The following is a 22822-nucleotide window of genomic DNA, read 5'->3' as shown; positions in this document are numbered from 1 at the left end:
TACAATCAAAAGATGTTGATATGAAGACCTCAGACAACAAGACGATGGATAAGATTTTAATATTACATTCAGATTAGGAGAAGCTAATTCATTAATAGCCTTGAACACTAGCACAGTGATTTTGGAAATAATCCTCCACTTGATTGCCAAAAAATGTAAAACTCAATGATGGAGTTTTGTATTTGTTCCCTCAATCTTACTCCTGTAATAACCCTAGCCGCAGAGTTTTGTATCATTTGTAGGGCTTTCAATGATTTTGGTAGTAATCCTAAATACAAGGAGTTGCAATAGTCAAGTGGAGATAGAACTATGGCCTGTATAATTGTTCTTAGATCTGCCTGGCTTAAGAATGGTTGAGTCTCCATAACAAATGCAACTTGAAATAAGATGATTTAATGACCTTGGCAATTTGTGGCTTTATTGATAAAGTTGTATCCATAATAAATCCTAAATTTCTGGCTTCTGTTACTATAGGAAGTTGTTGATCGTCTAGTGTCAGAAATTTTGGCAATTTAGGATCAAAAGATCTAGACAACTACAGCGCCATTCGATGTTGTTCAAGCCGCTTCAGCTTGGCATTTGGTCCCTCCCGACGCTGTTGATTTGTGCTTGTGATGAAGACTTAAGTGCTTGTTCAAATTTGTGAAATAAATTTCGTCTTCACTAATTGAAAAAACGCTGTTGTGGACTCTTTTGATCGGGCAAACTTCCTTTGCTATTTTGGACTGTATATTCTTACCCATAATCATGCGTGTGTATCCTGCTTTTAAAAATTCCCCAGCCTAGACCACAACCCCAAATGAATGAGACATAAAAGAAAAAAAAAAATCAGAGCAGCAGACACTACCCCCACCTCTCTGTGGTGAAATTTTCACCCTCCCAGAACCACCTAGAGAAATCTCTGCACGCCCTGTGACTTTCAGGGGCTCAGAGGATCATTTAGTCAGTCATCGTGGGGGTGGGGCACGAAGCTCTTTCCCAACTTTTAACAGATTGTTGGCGAGTGATGCTGTGATATCGCCCAGGCAAAACTCCGCTGCGCTATGGCAACTTCCTGAGAATTCATCGTGGCTTATGTTCATAAAGCTGTCATTCTGCATGCACCACTTCCAGCGAGCAGCAGAATCTGAGACTAAAGCACCCAAAGTTTGCTCCCAGGAGCGCATAGCAGAAGATTTGCTGTGCGACGCATTCACTGTTAAGAACAAAAATGCCACGAATCCCCGCCCTTGAGCCATTTTTTTTTTTTTTTTTGACCTGACAGTTTCCTCCTATTTTTCCTTTTGGGTTTCCAGCTCTGTCAGAGCCGGGGTACCTTGACCCTTCATTCACAACTACCCAGGGATTCTTTTCCCCTCTTTATATTCCACTCCCAGCTTACTTTAGTGCAGACATTGCAGTGATGGGCCTCGGATGGGGCAGGGACCATGCGCCAGGGCTGCTTCTGCAACCCCTATCATCTGAGCACTGGCTACATAGCATCTCTGGCCAGATGACCTAGGGAGCAGAAACCCTGAGCCAGGAATCAAACCCAGGACCTTCCCAATGGCTGCTCACTGAGCCACCCGACCAGCTCCTGGGGCTGTTTAAAGATTATTCTGCTTGAGGGGCATGGGGGGGAGGCGTTAATATGTAATGTATTTCTAGGCGTGTAACTTAATAGCTGTTGTATGGCATCGTGTCCAGAATGTCTCAGCCCTCAGTCCAACCTGTTTAGTAGTAAGACTCTACCTTACTGTTCAGCCTTTTAATTGGCCAAAACACTTTCCTTGTTTTTCCTCTGTAAAAATGAAAGAAAAGAAGCTGTAGGCATTTGTTCTAAATGGACCAACGCAACCACATTGCAGTAAGAAATGCATCTTTCTGCTCACAATCAATAACGTCTTTTCTCGTGCCTTTGGATATCACTGTTTTGTTTAAGAATATTCAGAGACAGCTTCATATTCCATGAGCTGGTGCATGACAACCCTTCTTGCTCCCACTCACCCATCCTCTCTTCTTCGTCAAAAATAAAATGTACTTTTTGCAGTGGTGCCCATGACAAATGTTAAATATACCTCATTTTAAGAATTTTTCCTTTCAAGCGACTCAAAATAGAACATTTTCAACAGGCCTAGTAATGCGAGATGCTCTAGATATTTTATAAAGGAAGAGGAATTGAAGGTTTTAGGAAACTGAAAGCTAGTTTTTTTAAGCAGGTTTATGATGCATGAATTTGTATTGTGCAGTGTTGTGGTTTTGCTTTTTTTATTGTGATTGCTATCTGTGTTCTCTGCACAGATCAGCTTGTTGAATGATGCAGACTCTAAATGCAATAAACAAAACAGTACCTACCAATACAGGTATGATCAGCTTCTATGGCCAGGGCCAGTGCTGGTTTTTTGTTTGTTTTTTTTGCTTGGCCCCCGATTAATTCTACTCTAGGCAAACATTCAGCCTTGCACCATGCCCCCCCCCCCTCACACCCACACACACTCCCACACCCTTTACAGACACACACAATTAGATTATGCATTTGTAACACATTTTATATGAAAAAGAACATGCAAAAGTAAAGTATTCTAGGCAAAAATATCACAACATGCATATTATTTCTACATGCACTGCTGTGGTGCCAACCAGAAAACTGCAAAAAAGACACTTGGAACTCCTATGGAGTTAAACTTTTTGTAGTGTGTGTTGGGTGTGGGCTTGGCCCTCAGAAAGCCATGAATAAACAGAATTAACATTACAATATAGCAAACCTCTTATATTAAAAGAACCCTAACAATCTTATCTATGAAAATGCAACACTGCAGACATTACACCAGGACTAGAACACCAATAAAACTCTTATTAGGAAACCAGGCTGCTATAGATCCCTACACAGAAATTACATGCCAGCAAAAAAATACCTCACCTCTGTCGCATATGCAGAGCACATGAGCCAATACAGGTGGGCAGTGGAGTGCCTCAGGGATCTGTATTGGGACCCTTACTTTTCAATATATTTATAAATGATCTGGAAAGGAATACGACGAGTGAGGTTATCAAATTTGTGGATGATACAAAATTATTCAGAGTAGTTAAATTACAAGCAGACTGTGATACATTACAGGAGGACCTTGCAAGACTGGAAGATTGGGCATCCAAATGGCAGATGAAATTAAATGTGGACAAGTGCAAGGTGTTGCATATAGGGAAAAATAACCCTTGCTGTAGTTACACGATGTTAGGTTCCATATTAGGAGCTACCACCCAGGAAAAAGATCTAGGCATCATAGTGGATAATACTTTAAAATCATCGGCTCAGTGTGCTGCGGCAGTTAAAAAAGCAAATAGAATGTTAGGAATTATTAGGAAGGGAATGGTTAATAAAACGGAAAATGTCATAATGCCTCTGTATTGCTCCATGGTGAGACCGCACCTTGAATACTGTGTACAATTCTGGTCGCCGCATTCAAAAAAGATATAGTTGCGATGGAGAAGGTACAGAGAAGGGCAACCAAAATGATAAAGGGGATGGAACAGCTCCCCTATGAGGAAAGGCTGAAGAGGTTAGGGCTGTTCAGCTTGGAGAAGAGACGGCTGAGGGGGGATATGATAGAGGTCTTTAAGATCATGAGAGGTCTTGAACGAGTAGATGTGACTCGGTTATTTACACTTTCCAATAATAGAAGGACTAGGGGGCATTCCATGAAGTTAGCAAGTAGCACATTTAAGACTAATCTGAGAAAATTCTTTTTCACTCAATGCACAATAAAGCTCTGGAATTTGTTGCCAGAGGATGTGGTTAGTGCAGTTAGTGTAGCTGGGTTCAAAAATGGTTTGGATACGTTCTTGGAGGAGAAGTCCATTAATGGCTATTAATCAATTTTACTTAGGGAATAGCCACTGCTATTAATTGCATCAGTAGCATGGGATCTTCTCAGTGTTTGGGTAATTGCCAGGTTCTTGTGGCCTGGTTTTGGCCTCTGTTGGAAACAGGATGCTGGGCTTGATGGACCCTTGGTCTGACCCAGCATGGCAATTTCTTATGTTCTTAAATAAATCTCAAACTACTATTGCTTATTAATTAATATCAGTTTATGGATTTTTCCTCTAGGAACTTATACAAACATTTTCTAAACCCAGTTATACTAACTGCTGTAACCGTATCCTCTGGCAATGAATTCCAGAGCTTAACTATGCGGTGAGTGAAAGAATTTCTTCAATCTACCTTATAAATGGGCTCTGACCGACGGCCCGCAAATGCGCAGTAGAGAGCAGCTCTACCGCGCATGCGCGGGCGAGCACGTTGGTCAGAGCCGAGCGTGCCCGAAAAAAAAAAAATGGCGCTGGGGCCGCAGGAGCGGTGGCGGCGAGAAGCAGGAGTGGGAGGTGCAGTAGCGGCGGCAGCGACGAAAAAAAAATGGCGCTGGGGCCGCAGGAGCGGCGGCGGCGAGAAGCAGGAGTGGGAGGAGCAGTAGCAGCGCCGCGCGCGGGAGGGACCCCCCCCCCTCTCTCCGGAGATCTTCCGTCTGCCGGTTGTGGATGATCTGAAAGGGGAGGGGATCGAGAGAGGGGGAGTGACTGAGGAGAGGGAGGAGAGAGGGAGAGGAAGGAAGGGGAGAGAGAGGAAGAGGGGAGGGAGAAGAGAGGGGGAGGGGGGAGACTAGAGGGAGGAGGGAGAATGAGGGGGAGGGAGTGGGAAGGAAATGGACCAAAAATTTTTTTTTTAAATGTAGCCCGTTGTTATGGGCTTAACGGCTAGTTTGTTATAAATGAGCTACTTACTATCTTCATGGGAGTGCCCCCTAGTCCTTCTATTATCTGAAAGAGTAAATAACTGATTTTACATTCTTTTTCAAGTTTTTTTCATGATTTTGTAGACCTTTATCATATCCCCCCTCGGTCATCTCTTCTCCAAACTGAACAGCCTAATTTCCTTAGCTTTACCTCATAGGGCAGCCATTTCATGCCCCTTATTTTGGTCGCCCTTCTCTGCACTTTCTCCAGTGGAAAACAACAAATAATGGGCTATCATTGAATTAGCTCAAACTTGTAATGTGTCTATCAGGGGTCAGTTTTGGTTGCCTAAATATTGTAGAACACTGTCTGTCCAAATATCACTACAACTCTAAACACACTATCAAATTTGAGATTGGTGGAAAGGGCATTTTATAGACTCTCAGGTCTTTTTGGCAGTAACCCCAATTTGTGGCGATAAAGATTTCTTACCAGGTCTAACATCTAGTACATTTCAGAGATGGAGGTGTTTAGGATTACACGTCATTGGTCAAGTATGGGATATAAACGGGATGTTGAGCTTTAAGAGACTTTGTGAAATATTTCATTTCACTAGGGAGGATTATTATGCATATTTGCAGTTAACCCATTATGTGAATTCTCCTATTTCTGCTCTTTTGGTTGAAAATTAATTTCAGCTGCTGTGACTGTTGTCTTACCGCGGGGCTGGGTAAGCCTCTCCCCCCATGATTGTCATAAACCCGTGCTGCCGCTGCCTCTGTCTTCCTGGGGCTGGGAGCCCTGCGAGCATATCAGGAATTCTTGCCTCCGCCGCTGCCGTCTTCCTACCCCGTGGGGATGGGAATCCCTGCAAGTATATCATAAATATGGGCCACTGCTTTCTTCCTGCTCGCAGGATTGGGAGCCCCACGAGCACATCAGGAACGGCCTGACGTCCCCCCACCCACCCTGCCGGGTGTGCTGCCCCATGCAAATGCACGTTATGCACACCCGGTCGTGCCGGGCCTGTCTATGGCACAAAAGAAATTGATTGCTTTAGAAAGCATTAATAGATTTGGAAATCTTGGAATAGTCCGTTCATGCAGTGTGATTCTCAGCAGCCTGCTGGTAACTCATGCTCTTGTTCTTTCTCTTTGTCTACTTGTTGAACTTGTCTGGAGAAAAGAAAAAAATTGCAGTGGACGATTATTGCTGTGCTGCTTGTGGCCAAAAGCATGAATTATGTATTGCAGTTTGCAGGGTGGTGGGTTGCATTACTTTGTTGTATCCACCATTATGTATTCCGTTGGATTTTTGCCTTCAGGAGAAAGGCACACACGCCTCTTCTCCAGTATGACATGCACCAGTGATTTAATGACACCAGAAGACTGATGGAGCAGTCGGGTCTGTAGGCGTAAACAATTTAAGGGCACTTCTGATAAACAGCTTCCTGGATTAATGGAGACAAACTAATGACTGATGTCAAAGTTGAAACCTTACTGTGTGCGAGTGGTTTGCGGTGGTGAGGGGGGGGGGGGGGGAGGGGAGTTTCTGCATGCATTCAGTGTGCTGTGCTGCAGTATTATATTTTCAGATTTTGTATGCTTTTCATGTGTTGTCCGTTGTCCATGAATATGCATTATTCTGGGAGCATGGCACATAAGGAACACAAGATATGGGGCTGACACATTGTGCCAGCAGAATTAGCTGCAGAAAAATTGTGGCAAGTTCTTAATCAGCCTTTCAGCTAAGGGGACAAAGTCACTTAACCTGTGCACTGCACTACACACGGGGCCAATCCCTAAAACTTTAGCATGGGTCGTCTTCCACTTCCTTGGATTGGAATCTGTTTTTGTGTATTTGTGCTTTTCATTAATTGTGTGTTAAATTTTGATGACTCGTATATATTTTCCTTGCTTTGGGTGCCATTGGCAATCCAGCAGGTTATAAATTAAGCTCATTAGCTATTTTTTTTTTTTTTTTATCTACCTAGTCAATAACCTCCCCACTAAACTTACTGGACCCAGGTGTGTGTGTGTGTGTGTGTATATATTCTATTTAAATAATTGTTTTGTTTAATAAAAGGAAATTACTTCCTATACACACTCCTAGAAATGTAGAATATTGATCATTATACATTATGAAAAGATCTTATAAATTCTGAATCGTCAGAAACCAGAGAAATGAGTCATTTGGAATAAGTACAGTAGAAACCAATTTTAATACTATTCTCTTCATTTAGAAGGGTCGGTCACCTAAATCCAAATGTCTGCCCCTGACTGTGTACTTAGTATGACATTCTCTGGAGTGTGTTCATGCTCTCTTCTCAAGCCTTCTAGATACTATTCAGCTGCGTGTTTGTGCAAATGCATCTTAGAACAGGGAAGAGACTGTAGGGCAGGTAATTGCGTAAAATGGAATATTTATAGCTTAGAAAATGCCTTGAAATATCTCAAGGCAAGCCACCCACTTCTTTTTAATCTTGTTTTGAGCCTTCAAAAGCACACGTCCAATCCAGAGTCTTAACTGCATCCAGAGAATGAAATACCATATGTGGTGAAGTCAAGTGAACAAATCCAAGACTAAATTGGTTTTGCCTCTAACTGATTTTGTCATCTTATCGATTTGTCTTCACTCAGGCTATGAAAGTTCTTTCCAAGAAGAAACTACTGAAGCAGTATGGATTCCCACGTGAGTATGGTAGATCTGGAGAAGCTGGATTTCAGAGATCTTTTAATTTTTAATGCTTCAGATAGTTTCTTGGTTGGTGCACTTTAGGTTAAAAAGCATTAGAATAGGAAAGTGTTGTGTAGCAGGCAGACTGTATTTTTTATGTGCTGTCATTTACTGCATTACTATGCGGCATGTTGCACCTGCTGGGTGACAGCACGTTGCACTGTTACACTACAGGCTGGAGACTCGTGCCCCCAAGACCCTAGTGGACACGAGGAACGCACAGCCTGCCGGACAAACCTGGTTACGGGAAGTCCTGGTGGAGATGCAGGTGCTCACTGACTCTAGGTCTGCCTGCGGGCTGTGTAAGGGACCCAGCAGGCCAGATGTTCAGACAATAGCCACACTATTATTTATAACTGTGTAGTAAATGCAGGCTTATGTACACAAGTAGGTGGAGCAGAAAGGACAACTATGACAAAAAGAAATTGTCTTGGATAAAAGTGCTCTCCTACAGGTTGTCATGTGCTGGGGCTGGCAGCTGGAATACATGATTGGCACTGTAGACAGGAACATCTGGGCAGACTGGGCCCAGCTGGCTTTTATTTTTTTGCTATCATCTGTTACTGTGACTCAAGCAGCATCAAGTTAGTACTTTTATTTGGGGGGGATGGACGATAAACAAGCAATCGGCATAAAAGACTAACCAAGTGGCCAAGGAAGATGAAAAATGGCGCGAGGGAGGGGGAAGTCCATAAGTATTGTGAAGAATAGGGCACCCAAAGTCCTTTTTCAGATCAATCCGGTGCCCATATTCCCCTCCTGCCCCCAACCTCCCCATGCCCGTCATCTCCTTCTCAGCACACAGCCACAAATCCGACAGCGAAATGCTTTCTGCTGGCAAATCAGAACAAACTGGAGTACACAGAAATTACAAATTAGCAGAATATACCCCTCATGTCGGTCTCATGCGCAGAACATAAAAAAACCTCCCCAAATATAAAGTGACCTTGAATTATAAACAGAAATATATAGCCAAAACATGAACCCTTCTTAACTGCAGTCTCACTCCTGAAGGACAGGAGGGAAGGGGGGGAGTTGGATTAGGGAGCAAGAGTGACTCGTCGCTTTGGTCTGTGAACCTCACCCTCCCATCCTGTTCTCAGCCCGACAAGAAGGGAGCAGACCGGCTCTTCCATGATCTGCTCTGTTCTTGTTGCTTCCACTTTCTCTCCTTCATTCCTGTTCCCTGCAGGTGCTTCACTGCTGCCTGAGGTTTTGACATGGACCAGTCATGGTGAGCAGAGCCCTGTATGCTCGTGCATAGAAGTCTCTGGTGCTGCCTCTTAAAATGTCGGTACTGTAAGCGATTGGAAGAGCTGACTCTGAATTTTCCATAACCCTTCCAACCATTCTGTGGTTTCTGTGTGCATTGCCCAAACAGAATGACTGTACAAAGTCAGCAGGAAACCTGAAGGGACTACATTTTGATCAGACTAAAGACTCTCAATGCTTTTTGCAAAAGTGTGTGTGGGTTTTTTTTTTTTCCCTTGCACAATATTTCCTGGCTTATTATTTCCTGCCCACCACCACATTTCTGAAGATGTAGAAAATTAAATCCTTGGATGAAAGCTGTGGTATTTCAAAATTGTGCAGGTAAACTAATATCGTAGTATTTTCCTCAAAACTTAAATCTGTCCTGTAGCAAAACCACATTAGTTATGAAAGTACCAGCTTGCAGTGTGAGTGTTGCTCTTACTCAGAAGCTCCTCACACTCAGGCTGATGCAGTATCAGCGTGCGTTAAACGAGCGCTCATGATTGAGCGCCTGCCCCCTTAATGCGCGCCGGTTCACTTCTCCCAGGTGCCTAATTCAATATTTAAATCTGTTGCCGTGGTAAAAAGGAGGAGCTAGGGGAAATTGTGCGCCCCTAGCACCTCCTTGGAGACTGGCACCCAGGAGAGGCGGCTATCAGCCGGTTAGGAAAACGGACACTCAGTTTTGGTCGTCTGTTTTCCTAACTTGCGCACAGCCACGTGTTAGTAAAATAGATGCGCGTTAATTGAGCGTCCCTTTTCCTAACCTGTCCGCCGGCACACTTTTTTTTTTTTTAACTCTATTTTGGTTCCTCTGACTTAGTATTGCAATGATATTAAGTCAGAAGAACCGAAAAGCAATATTTTCTGCAAATTTTTGGGCTCCTGCAGGTATTAACTTTTGTGGGTCAAAATGTGTGTCCGGTGCATTTTTTTTTTTGCATGATAGGGAAATAGATAATCGCCTCATCAGCGTGAATTTACATGTGATGAGCACTGTTATCTACGCGCTCAACTGGACAAGCATTTTGGACGCGCTAACCCCCATTTTGCATCAGGGATTATGGACGAGCGTCCACTTGTGTGTTGAGCCACGCGCTGTGCGTAGTGCACGGTATTGCATCGGCCTATTGGAGTTTAGAATTGCAGGGGATTCTTGGTGCCAGTTTCCCATGATATTATTTTTCTGTTTTTTTCCTATCTTTGTGCTGTCCAGTCCAACTCCCATACACATGTTTTCAAGGTTTTTTTGGTTTGTTTTTTTCCAGTTGGCAAGCCCTTGATCTTTTTCTGGCAGTTAAAATCTATACCATTCTGGTTTTTGTCTTGCACTTTCCTTCTGATTTTTGAAATGGACAACAAGGAGATTAAAATAGATGTTAGGAGGAAAAATGCTTTTTACCTTTTGTGAATACTTTGGGCTCACAAGGTCCAGTTATCGCAAGCAGTGACATGCCATCACAATTAACACTTACCGTATTTTTCGCTCCATAAGACGCACCTGACCATAAGACGCACCTAGGATTCAGAGGGGGAAAATAAAAAAAAAAAAAAAATTGTTCTAAACCGGCTCTGCATCTGGGCGTCATATGGAGCAAATTAGGGGAGTGCATAGCTTTTTTTTTTCTCCCCATTTTGTTTTCGGGTCTGGGGAGGGCCATTTCGGTCCACTCCCCAGATCAGAAAACTTTTCTTTCTCTGGGAACCCCTCCCCCCCAAAAAAACCCCCATCCCAACCCTTTAAATTAACAACCCCCACCCTCCTGACCCCCCCCAAGACCTGCCGACTTAATTTCCTACAACCCCCCCCCCCCCAGACCTGCCAGACGTCCCTGGTGGTCCAGCGGGGGTCCAGGAGCGGTGTCCTGGGCTTGGGCCGTCGGCTGCCAGTAATCAAAATGGTGCCGACGGCCCTTTGCCCTCACTATGTCACTGAGACCGACCAATAGCAGCGGTCGGTCCCAGTGACATAGTGAGGGCAAAGGGCCGTCGGCGCCATTTTGTTTACTGGCAGCCGACAGCTCACGCCCAGGAGATCGTTCCCGGACCGCTCCTGGACCCCCGCTGGACCACCAGGGACGTTTGGCAGGTCTGGGGGGGGGTCAGGAGGGTGGGGGGTTGTAGGAAATTAAGTCGGCAGGTCTTGGGGGAGTCGGGGGGGGGGGGGTTTGTTAGATTTTTGTTTGGTTTTTTTTTTTTATATTCGCTCCATAAGACGTACATACATTTTCCCCCCACTTTTGGGGGAAAAAAAGTGCGTCTTATGGAGCGAAAAATACGGTAATTTATTCAGCACAAAAATAAAAGCCTTTCATAAAATGTTTGCACCTACTTTGGTAATTTTCAAAAGGACTTAAGCACATAAAATGGCTTTTGAAAATTGATACTTTACGTGCCTAGGAGGTAATTTTAAACTGAGTTACACCTGTAAAAGTCCCATACTATTGTAGCAATTAAAGTCATTTATGTATGTAAAACACTTATGTGAATATTCTATGGATAATTCAAGGGCATATATTGTAGCATTTTTCAAAAGCCCACTTACATGGATAAAGTACATTTATGTGTGTAAAACCTAATTTTAAGTGAGTAAATGCTTTTAAAATCAGGCCCTTAACTCTTTTGAAAATTCACTCCAAAGGGCTGAGTTTTCAAAGGTTTTACATGTGTAAATGGGCTTTTGAAAATTTGCTATCACATATAATACTTTTGCACACTTAACTCCTGTGAAAATTCACTCCTTAAGGTCACGTATGCATTTTTACATAGCAAGAATTGAATAGATTCTTTTAATGAGAATTTTCTATTAAACGTATTCCATTGTAAGTTGCACTGGTGTTGGTCTCCCTGATCTGTAATTACTTGGATCATCCCTGGAACCCTCTTTTTAAAACTGGAATTACATTGGCAATCCTTTAGTTCTCAGGTGCAGTGTCAGTTTTAGTTTTGAATGCTAAGTTACAGATTAGTAGTAGTAGGTATTTTGTATTTGAATTCCTTTAGAACTCTAGGCTGAATACTATCACGTCCTGGAGATCTGCCACTATTTAGTTTTGTCTATTTGCTCTAGCACCTTTTTCACATTCAGATGTATTTATTGCTTCAGTTTATAAATTGCCTTTCTATACAGAAGCTCCAGATGGGTACAAAATATTCATCAGAAATATAAATATAATAAAACATCAGCAACATATACAAACTACAAAACACCAGTAGTAACCACAGTCATAAAAATAGAAATTATCGAAATTCAGTAAAATTAAAAAAAAAACAAAAACAAAAACACCCCATCCTTTCCCCTTATTAAAAGGATACCCGAAAATGGCCTTATAACCTTAAGAAAATATGGAATGAAATAGCCAAGCCTTTCTTAACTTGCAGAAATTCAGGAGATCTTTTATGACCTGAAATTCCTTTGGAATAGAATTCCATATACTAGGACCTAAAAAAGGAATAGACCTTTCTGGTCTCCCACAGACGAACCTCATTTGGAAGGAGAATGGCCAGAAGGAGCTCTTGTGCAGAACAGACACATCTCATTGGATTATAAAGTGATAGCTTATCCCTTAAATAACACGGCCAATTTAAAACTAAAAGGCAAGGTTTTAAATTGAAAGGTTGAGAGTTGTAAGTCTACAAGCACTGAATTCTACTAGATGTGATTATTGCATACCGTGCAGACGCTGGGAAGTAAAATGTACATTCTGTGTACAATAGAACAATATTTTGCTTCGTTGCAGGTCGACCCCCTCCTAGAGGAGTGAAAGCAGCGTCTGTGTCCGGGCAGCAAGCAAAGCCAATGGCTCCGCTGGATAGAGTTTATCAAGAAATAGCTATTTTAAAGAAACTAGACCATATTAACATTGTCAGACTGGTTGAGGTAGGTGATAAATTTATCAGGTGAAAGACTGTGACTTTAATTAAGAGCTATAAAAATATCAAGTGTGACAAAGTATATTAAATTCCTTACCTTCGAGGTCCACCTAATGGAATTTCTTGTTGTTCATACACAGTCTGACTTAATCTCAGCAAAATAGCTGTAAGGAGCAAAGTCAAACACCCACTCTTGTAGGGATGGGCTTAACCCCTGCTGTGGATCTGAGCCATGATTTTTCTGTATCTGCCTGAAAAAGATCTGAAGAGTGTACTGAAACTTGTCTTCAGTTGGGAAAAAAAAAAAAAAGAGGGCGGAGAGGCCTTTGTGCTGATAGGATTTACTTTCATCTGTTTCCAATCAATATCGAATTGGCTAGTGCATGCCTTTCTAACTTCAGGTTTTGAAGTGCCCAAATATTGCTTTGTTTTGTATTTAGTGCATTGTAGCGTGCAAAATCAAAACCGCATCCATTGCATGGCTAGATCATCTACTTTTTATAAAATCATTTGAAAGTAGGCTGCAGGGGACCTGGGCCAGTTGCATGTTACCAGTCCAAAAGAAGACGCCACGTTCCTTCCGCACAAATACACTTCCAGGCTAGTGAGAATGTTTAGCCTTCTGTAAACCAGTGTCTGGAGAAGCAAGAGTCAAATTTAGGGGGAAACGTTTTCAAAGGGATTTCTTCAGGTAAAAGGGTGTTTTTATCCACAGAATAAAACTCCTCAACACACATACCTTCCTCACTGGGTTAGAGTGGATCCGCATGGCACGGTATGCAGGGTGTTTATTAAAAAAAAAACCAAAACAAAAAATCCCCAAGGTACCAAAGGGGAGCGCTCAATGTGCAGGGCCCGCTGGGAGGCTGGAAACCTGTCTTCCCCCCCCCCCCCCCCCCCCCCATTGTAAATGTTTCTCTTTATAGAGTAAGAATGCCAGGACTATCATTTTAGCTAGCGGCATGCCTTTCCCCTAAGTCCTTTACTTCCCTGTGTGGTTAGTCCCAAAAGTGCTTCGTACTCTCACTGCTAGAACTACAAATCCTAGAAGACTTTAAGCCACCACTTATTACAGACTTCCTCCTGTTATGCACCGTTACGAGAGAATGTTGATAAATCAAACAGCTTGAGTTATAATTGAATATTCTTGTACTTTTTACCTCTTTTCCTCATTCTTTCTTCTGGTTTCTTCTCTCTCTCTCTCTCTCTCTGTCTCCCCCTTTTTGTCCTGGTTTCGGAACTTGCCTTCTCAAACGTGTTTCTATACTGCTTTTCTCTGGCCTCCTTGCTACTCAGGTTTTGGATGATCCTGCAGAAGACAATCTGTATATGGGTAGGTAAATGCAACAGAGGACCCTGGAGTGGATACTGGCACACGCAGTGTTTATAAAATTTGGCCGTGGGGGGGGGGGGGGAATTTTCACAAAACATGCACGACAATGCAATCGGGCCTCCCCCAGTTCCCTCCCAGTCCTTAATTGGAGCGAACTGGGAGGGAATTTCCCTACCCCCCCCCTCCCCCCACCTAACCTTCCTTCCTGCCCCCTAAATCCTAACCTAAGCTATCTCCAAACTTTTTATTTCGGTACTTACTGCTCCTCTGGAGCAGAAGTAATCTCCAGTGCGCGCTTCCCCAGGACAGCGTCAAATGGCGCTGGAACAGGCTGCTCTCTGCCCTGCCCCTTTCTTTGGGCCTGGTTCTTCTGCACGTGTATGGGGGGAACCCGCTTAGCTTAGCTTACCTTACGTGGAGTGTCATAAGCGGGATAGAAATTCCTTTTCGCAAATAAACCCTTCACAACCTCAGGCCCTGTGATGATGATGCGTGTTCCTGTTGAGTTCTTTTGTTAAATACGTTTTTGTATGCCATATATACACACACACACACACAGTATTGCTTATTGCGGCGGTTACTACCCCTACTACCCCTAACTAATCAAGCTTGATATTTCACTTGGTTGCAGCTCCATCACTGCTCTCTACATTAATGGTGGGGGTGGAAGGGAAATAGAACCAAAGAGCTAAGAGAAACAGATAAGTATGAGAAAAAAATGTGAAGCTTGCTGGGCAGACTGGATGGGCCGTTTGGTCTTCTTCTGCCGTCATTTCTTTGTTTCTATGTTTCTATATGTATCCAGATGTAGATAGAAAGACTACTTGCAAATTTTTGCTGCTGTTTTCTGTATGCATACAAAAGGAAATTGTGCAGCAAAAGTAATGAGACACGATTGCCTGTGTAATTAAATTTTTAGTAAAGAGAGAGAGGTTTGCTGCATAAGTCGGGAACCTCTCTGTACTAGCATTGCTTAATTACATCAGAGCATAATGAACTGAGGGAGCAAAGAAAAGCAATGGGAAGGCAGAGATGTGCTCCTCAATTGTTCCCTTTGTGTTCAAGAGACATCATTTCAGCCTGATCACATCAGAATTGCATGTCCAATTACAGCAAATTGCACAAGCAAAATCTTATTTTCAAGTTGATACGGCCTGTGAGTGGTTGAAGTATCTTCCTCTTTGCAGCCGACTTTGTCAGAACTATGCAATCTGTATGTTAAATAACATTAAAAAAGATAAACAAACTTTGCCAGACGAGTCCTACGAATTCCCCTAAGAGAGAGTAAACTGGAACAAGTGTAGGGCTGGGTGAACTTTTAAAAATAAAAAAAAAAAAGTAAATAAAAATACAGCAGTGTTTGCAAATCCAAGCATGAATTTGTGGCAACATTTCTTGTTCCGTTCATAAGCCGTATAAAGTAGGTGTGTGGAAGGCAGTTGCGTGCTTTGTGCTGCCTGTTCTGTGTGGGAGACCAAGGGGGATGAGGAAGGAGAATAGCAACCATACCAGTGAAGAAAATCACATATGCATGTTTTTTTGCCTCCTATGGCCTAAACCCGCTTCTGTCGGAGCAGTGTGTGCACTGTGAAAGTCGGGCTTACTTTTAGCTGATAAAAGGAAGGCCATTTTTAGACAAGACCTTTTATCCAGGTAAATGGCTTGGAAAATTGTCTTTGGGTGTCCTTTCAGCTATTCCCTAGAGGACTGCTTGTGCCTAATGACAGCAGGAGCCTATGGTGCACGACTGCTTTTTTGTTTTTTTAATGTAATTCTTTTAATTGGGTTTGTTTTTAAAAAATTTCTCTTGACAATAAGACTCTACACAAATATTTGCACATCGAAGATGCACGTCTCCAAGGCAAGCATCACAACATTACACATCAGGGGGTCGATATTTAGAAGCCTGCTGAGTGAGTGAATTCATCTTTCTCCAGATAAGTCAGCAGCACTTAATATGCTTAAAGTGCTGTTGAATATCCAAAGCTATAGATGAAGGGATAGCAGTTGTGCAGATGGAGTTATATCCGCACTGCCCGGCTAAATTTTAAAAGCCTGCCCTGGGAATGCCTTGAACTGGCCACTTTGCTATTCAGCTAAATTGGGTTGTGATTGGTGATTTTTACCTGCACAAATTTAGCCAGATAGGTTGGGGGGGCGGGGTGAATTTTTAGCATCTAAGACTTGCCCAACTAAAATCCAGTTTTAGTTGGGCAAGGATGTGAGTTTTGGTGAAACTAGCCACTGATTCTGGTGATCAAGACTGGAGCCTTCCGTGTTTACTTAAAAATTGTTGTGAAGAGCAAGGACTCTGTCCCAGCACAGCCAACATTTAGTGATGGCATTGGGATACTAGGGGTACAGTAGATGTAGGGGGAGTGCATATTCAGTGCTGTATGTGCAGTAGCATACAGGAAAACATTTTAACAAGCCCATGTTTGATGCTTTGGCCATCAAGACTTCAAAGCATGATGAGCAACCGAATACTAACCTAATCCAGAGTCATGACTATGGCGCTATATTATTCTGTAACACGGTTTAGTCATTACCTCATGTGTTTTCCTTTTCTTTCAGTGTTTGACCTGATGCGCAAAGGGTAAGTAATCAAAAACGAGCGTTATGTTGTATTGCGGGGGGGGGGGGGGTTTGTAGCCTTTCTGTTTTTTCCTGGATGCAATGCTGATGTTCACTGCCAAAGGTTCCAGATGATAGTGCCGTCTAATCCTTTTGATCTCCTGGTGGTGCTCTTCCCTGGGACACCGCAGCTAGTCTGGGGAGCTCCTGAGCAGTGAAAATCCAGTTCATCTGCTGAAATAGTTCATTTTTGAGTCATACTGTCTATGCAAAGTGAACATACCAGTATGCACACTTGGCCAGCAAGAGTTTTCAGCTAGCCTGAAGCTTTGCAATTGTAGATGGCAAGCATGGAATATTTTAAGATTTCATTTATGTAGCATTTTGAAATATTTGTTTTTATTTTGAGCTTTAGGGACATGGGAGTTCTTTAAGGAACAAAAGTCTAGCTGTATTTTCACTTTTGACGTGAGCTGTTAGATTCTGAAATGACTGAAATTGCTACTCAGTGGAGGTCGTCAGATATTTCCCAATGGTAATGTAAAGGAGGGGACAGTGAGGGCCCTGGTTTCACAAACTCTTGGCCTGGGCGGGGGGGGGGGGGGGTGCATATTAATGAAGGTGGGAAGCTTGTACAAGAACAAGCTCTTCATTTCACTTGGTAAGGCCGTGGAGTAAAAATAGAGGTGTAAGAATTTTTTATTTTTTTTTTAAAGCGGGTTGCTGTAGAAGTGGGCATAATTAATAGAGTAGGCTTGAGTGGATGAGCCTTTGAGATATTTGCCTCTATTATGCCTCCCAGCTTCACAGCAAGGGCTGAGCTTAGGGCTATGAAAAGCAGGCAGCGTTCAAACGTGTACTCCCTTGGTTGCCGGGACCCAGCAGTGTATATTTATCTATAGCAAAATGCAGAGCCAAGTTCCTGATCAGCATTTCTGTTGCAGTCAGAGGTGTAAAAATGCCAGGAGACAAACCAGGCTCTCTCCAAACGCCTGCACAACATATTGGTCTCTAGAGATAAGCTAGAGGGAAGTTGGGTTTTTTGTTTTTTTATTTGTAACCTCACAGCTCAGGGACATGAGTACTTGAAATAGAAGCCATGAGAAGCAGCCGGTGATTCCGCCTCTACATTTCCACCTACAGAAGTTTCTGATTATACTGAATTAGCCGTGGTCAAACTGCTCTAACTTGGTCTGGGCAAAAAAGTTAATGTCTGGCCGTCTGGTGGCTCAACAGCTGTGCTGCGTGCTCCTGATGCAGGAAACCTGGATTTGGTTCCTGGGCCCAGCTTCTGTTTCCTCCAGGAAGGCCAGACCTGGAATTGCTAGAGAAGATCTCGAGCCATCACACAACAGAAACTCCTGCTGGCTGGGCTTGGGGTGCACGTGCACTCTGCAGCTCCCGGCTGAGGACTCCCGCTGGCTCTGTGTGTGTATATGGGGTGGAGGTGGGAGCAGGGGAGAGGATAAGGAGGGAGAAGGGTTCTGGTGGTTATAAAATGGGGGGAAACCCCGGGTAGGTGCAAATGAAGGTTTCTTGTGCCATTGTTGTGCCAGAGTTCAGGAAAGACCAGAGAAAACTGCTAGACACAAAAAGTCATCCTAGAATATAAATCTGGAAACACTGTATTACAATTCAAGCATCAGCCAAAAAAAAAAGGAATGAAAACCCTTTGCCCTGAAACAGCAAAATTTGAGAAGCATGCAGAGGATTTTCCTGGAGGTCTGTGTAAGGATCGCCAGCCCAGAAGGAGTTCAGTGGCTGCTGGATATTTAGTCACTGGGACTCAGTATAGTTAATGTCTTGCACATTACATGAGAAGTGCCATGCTGGGTCAAACCAAAGGTCCATTGAGTGCAGCATCCTGTCGCCAACACTACTCAATCCCTAAAAGTAGACTCCGTTTCTTCCTGCTGACTCCCTATGTGAAGTGGTGGGTCTCCTGAGTCACCTAGTTGATAATTATTAGGGATGCGTGTTTTTTTTTTGTTTGTTTTTAGTGCGCACTAATTTTTTTAGTATGCAAGAATGCAAAAAAACAAGATGAATAATTAAAAAGAAACCGAAAATATTCCCCAAAGTTTTCCAGTTACACATCCCCTACTATTTATAGACTTTTTTTCCCCCCATGAACTTGATCATGACTGGGATGAAACTTATTCCTAAACCCGGGGTGTGTTGGATATAATCTGTCTCTCAGATTTACTGCTAATGCTCTTTTCTAATATTTGCCTTGCCCCCAAGAGTGCTGCCTCCTCCTGGAGCCTGTAAAGTATAATGGGCCAGATTGTGAAAGCCTACGGGACTGCAAGCACCTTGTCAAAAGGAAACTCCCTGTGAAGGTTTCCTTTTGAAAATGTGATGCCCAGCAGAGCTGACAAGTGGACAAGTATATAAGTCCTTTCAGGGTTTTCAGATGCAAACTGCCCACTATGAAGTACACATGGAAAGACAAAAATAAACTCTCCGGGTGTATTTTGCCCCGGCACTGGTCCTTTTTCCTGCAGGGAAAATGTGTAAGCTTGTTCTTTGCTCTGCTGTGCAGGTGGGGGTGTGAGGGAAGGGTGCAGGGATGTGGATGGCAATTTTTTGTGAAAGGAGCTTTCTCCATGAGTAAACCATTAAAATTGGACTGCCCTCACCCTGTCACACGTGCAGGTAGTGTTCAGAGGTGCGCTTGGCAGTTCTTTTTTTTTTTTTTTGTTTTAATCGGGCCACATGTAGCTGTCTTACTGTATTGAATTCCTAACAGCTGTCTGAACTTTTTGAGGTTTTACCAGGGAAGAAAAGAAATGCACAGCAGGAAATTAATGATGGGCATAATAAGATCTGCTGTTAAGGAAATAAAGAGCAAAAGGAGAGGAAGAGAAATAAGAATTCAAAAAAATATATATAATTGGAAAGCAAGAAGCCCCTGGAAATAATATTGTTTGGTGTTTTGTCTCACCGGTCATTGTGTGCTGAAACTTGGGGAGGGGTAATAGCAGGAAGCACTGCACCTTCTCTGTAAATGGAGAATCGTTGTGCCTGCCTTATTCCATACCTGTCCCATCCTCCTCCTCTCCAAATTAACTTGTACTTAAATTTAGAATCCAGAGTCACGCCACCATATGAGGGTGATCCTGAAGGGAGTGAGTGATCACACAACACGTGGCATCGTTTCTTATCTTTGTCCCTTTGTTTGCTGAATCTATAATTATGAATGTCACTTTCTAAACTGTTATGATCTATACATGGAACGACGGTATACAAAATGTCTAAATAAAACAAATCTTCCTGTTGATGTGGGACGCAGTACGTCCCGGCATTGTTTACGGTGGGCCACTGGCATGTGCCGCGTCAGATCCACATTGCATGTTTTGTTTTTTTTTGGTGCGCCGGAACGCCAGCTGCCCGGAGTGGAATTGGGAAAAGTGTGCACACAATTTAAACCTGCTTTAAGGTGGCGGGGGGGGGGTGTCCCGGGGGGGTCCCATGTACATTCTAACCAAAAGCGACAGAGAAATGAATGTAACTGTGTTAATAACGAGGACAGCATGCAGGTTTTTATCCTTCTGTTTTTCCAGACCTGTGATGGAGGTACCAAGCGATCGGCCCTTCACGGAAGAGCAGGCTCGGATATATCTCAGAGACATTGTCCTGGGCCTGGAGTACTGTAAGTACAGCGCATTCCCGCTGCCCCGTGCTGCCTGCATGGGCACAGTTTGAGAACCTGTGAGAGCAGCTCCGAGGGGTGAAGAATTCTCTGCGGCAGAGCTGCCAGTGCTTACAGAAACTGACCTTTAGGATACTGACGCTGGATGTCGTGTTTGAGAACCGGGGCCGAATTATAAACAGTAGCTACCAAGCGCGGCCAAATCCTATCCAGGCCAAGCCCAAATGTTTCTGATGTTTGAAACGTTTAATCAGCTGCAGCTGATGTGACCTTGTCTTGCACAAGGGAAGGAAAGCATGCGGGTGTCTACTGGAAGGTTACGTGGCCTGACCTCCCGCTGGCTCCCTGTAACTCTCCTCCCATGCCCGTGGCCAGGCTAAATTTCTACTTCATGACCTTCCAGGAAGCCTGCTGTTTCTGGCTGAGGGAAATTGGCCGAGAGGGAGGGAAGAAACGACTGAAGCAAAGGATATTTGGGGGTACTATAAATAGGGAAGCAAATAAAAGCTCTAATATATTAAAAACAAAAAATCCCCACAGCAAAACCATGCCAGTAGCATGGAGAAAGTAAACTACTGGTGATTTAAAGTTAGCGAGACTGGAATCTGACTTCCAGTATTTATTTATTTTCTTAGGAAAGGTACAAGGTGGATTACAAAGATGTGAACTGCAGTGGGGGTGGGTGGAGGGGACATAAGAACAGTGCAGAACTGCATAGGTAGCAATACATAGTGTACAGTGATTTTAGAGTCTTATTATCACCTTGACAATAGGCTAGCCAAATGCGGCACATAAAAGTAGAATTTTGTTTTTATGCTTACCGGATTGGTTAAGAACCACTATTTTTGCACGTTCAGCTCTCACATTGTAAAAACGCCTGGGGCTTTAGAATGACTGCTCCAGAGGCTGACGTTTTTAGAATGCACCGTGCTGTCTCCGATATCTGCTTCTGCAGAATCAGCCTGAGCTTTGTATTCTGCTGCCAGTTTTTGTTTTTGCTTTGGGGGTTTTTTTGTTGTTTTTTAAATGAACGAGAGGCCCCATTATAGAAAGAAACTGAATGGGGTCTTGCAGCAGTAGAGGTTCCCAGACTGTGGACCTAGACCCAGCAAGGAGTCCCAGAAGACTTGCAAGAAGAATTTGTAGGGACATGTGAGTAGAGGATTCAAGAGCAAAGCACAGAACAGTAAGCAAGTTTATAATGTTTTTTAAATGTTGCGTTAAATCTCTAGCTTTCAAAGTTCTGAAAATCTGTGGCTTAAGTGGTTTTTGTTGCAGTTTAAAAGTGGGCCCAGTGGAGATGCTCGGGTGACTGTTTGTGCTATGGAAACCACTTTTGTTTCTATTGTTAGAGACAGGAAAAAAAATAGACTTATCTGTTGGTGACTGTAGGATCTTATCCTCTCCACCACTGCACAGGGGGGACTCGAGATGGATCTCTTAGATTTGTGGCACATGGGTAGTTTTTCTGGGAAATATCTTAATTTCTTTCCTTGATCCAAGGACCTGCAAGTTCCCAGAGCAGTTACAGAATTGTCCACCTTGGGAATGAGCTAAGCATATACTCGCACACCTGTGGGAAACGTAGGTGGGATCAGAGGCGGCGGAAATTCGCTATGTGGTGAATTTTCAGAGTTGCGTGCGGGTAGATAGCTGCTTGTACTTGCATGCATGCTATTTTATAAACATCAAACGTGCGTATTTTCGCTTTTGTGTGCACATGTATGCGCATAAAAAAAAAAAAGGGTGGTCCCTGGGTGTTCCAGGGCAGGGCCAAGAGAGATGCATGAAAGTTGCTATTTTATAAGAGATTAATGCGAGTACAAGAGGTAACTTGTGCAATTTTGCACCTACTAATTACCTTGTGCAATTGATACCAGACAGATCTGTTGTCGAGTGATGGTTGGGTGGGGGAGGTCTGGTGAACTTGGGGCAGTTCAAGCTGAAGGACTAGGTGAAGCAATTAATAAGACTGGTAATTCCAATTACACAACATGTTTTAAAATATACTAATTTGCACGCGTAACTTAGGGTTAAAGAAAATCTTTTTTTTTTTCTCATGTTTAGGAAAAAGTGCACACAGTCGATGCATTGACACATGCTTTTTTGATACATTTCAGGTATTCTTGCATAAGCATATATATGCGCATTTTATAATCTGCATGTACCTGATACGCAGAGGTTATAAAATACTGTAGTAGATCCTCCTGACAGCCATGTATGCATGGAATTGTTTGGAAAGTTATCCTATATGTGCATTGTTTTGTTTTGGTTTTTCAGGGAAAATATCTGCAGAGAAAGGAGATGCAAATCTCTGCAAGTATTTTTCCCTTAGGCAACTTTAAAAGGGAAAGTAAGTGTGTGCTTTCTTTTTGAGAGTTGATGCAAAGTCAGTGGGGGAGAGAGTGCTCGCAGCCTTTACTGTGTAGTTTTGAAAATTGCCCCCCTTCGTGGCTAGCTTTTCTGGAATTATACTCCCTTCATCAGGTTATTGCCAACCAAACACGGATGGACAAATAAGTTGGATCGTGTACTGTTCCTTTGTTTGAAAAGCTGTCAATAGATGTCACGTAATGGTGGTGGTGATAAAGGATATAGAGGACGGTGTCCTCCTACCTTCAAACTTGACTTATCTTTTGGCTTTAACATGTAGTGCAGTGCTCTAGTAATCAGGTTGGTCTTAAAGAATA

At 43.1% G+C, this 22822-nt stretch overlaps 1 protein-coding gene across 3 annotated transcripts in view; it reads left to right on the top strand.

The window, feature by feature from the left end:
- The window catches only part of CAMKK1 (calcium/calmodulin dependent protein kinase kinase 1), a 336761-nt gene that overhangs the window by 196034 nt on the left and 117905 nt on the right, over nucleotides 1-22822 (top strand). For all 3 annotated transcript variants that reach the window (XR_003858154.1, XM_029612030.1, XM_029612029.1), the window contains exons 5-9: nucleotides 7347-7398; nucleotides 12438-12577; nucleotides 13867-13903; nucleotides 16478-16499; nucleotides 20044-20132. Coding sequence is in view for 2 of the 3 variants with exons in the window: in XM_029612030.1 (XP_029467890.1) it covers nucleotides 7347-7398; nucleotides 12438-12577; nucleotides 13867-13903; nucleotides 16478-16499; nucleotides 20044-20132 (340 nt within the window). In the remaining variant the exon portion in view is untranslated. The remainder of the gene's footprint in view (nucleotides 1-7346; nucleotides 7399-12437; nucleotides 12578-13866; nucleotides 13904-16477; nucleotides 16500-20043; nucleotides 20133-22822) is intronic.

The sequence above is a fragment of the Rhinatrema bivittatum genome, chromosome 8 (assembly GCF_901001135.1).
Source record: "Rhinatrema bivittatum chromosome 8, aRhiBiv1.1, whole genome shotgun sequence".
Classification (NCBI taxonomy): Eukaryota; Metazoa; Chordata; class Amphibia; order Gymnophiona; family Rhinatrematidae; genus Rhinatrema; species Rhinatrema bivittatum.
Note: the sequence above shows the minus strand (reverse complement) of the source record. Positions and strands in the feature narration are given on the sequence as shown.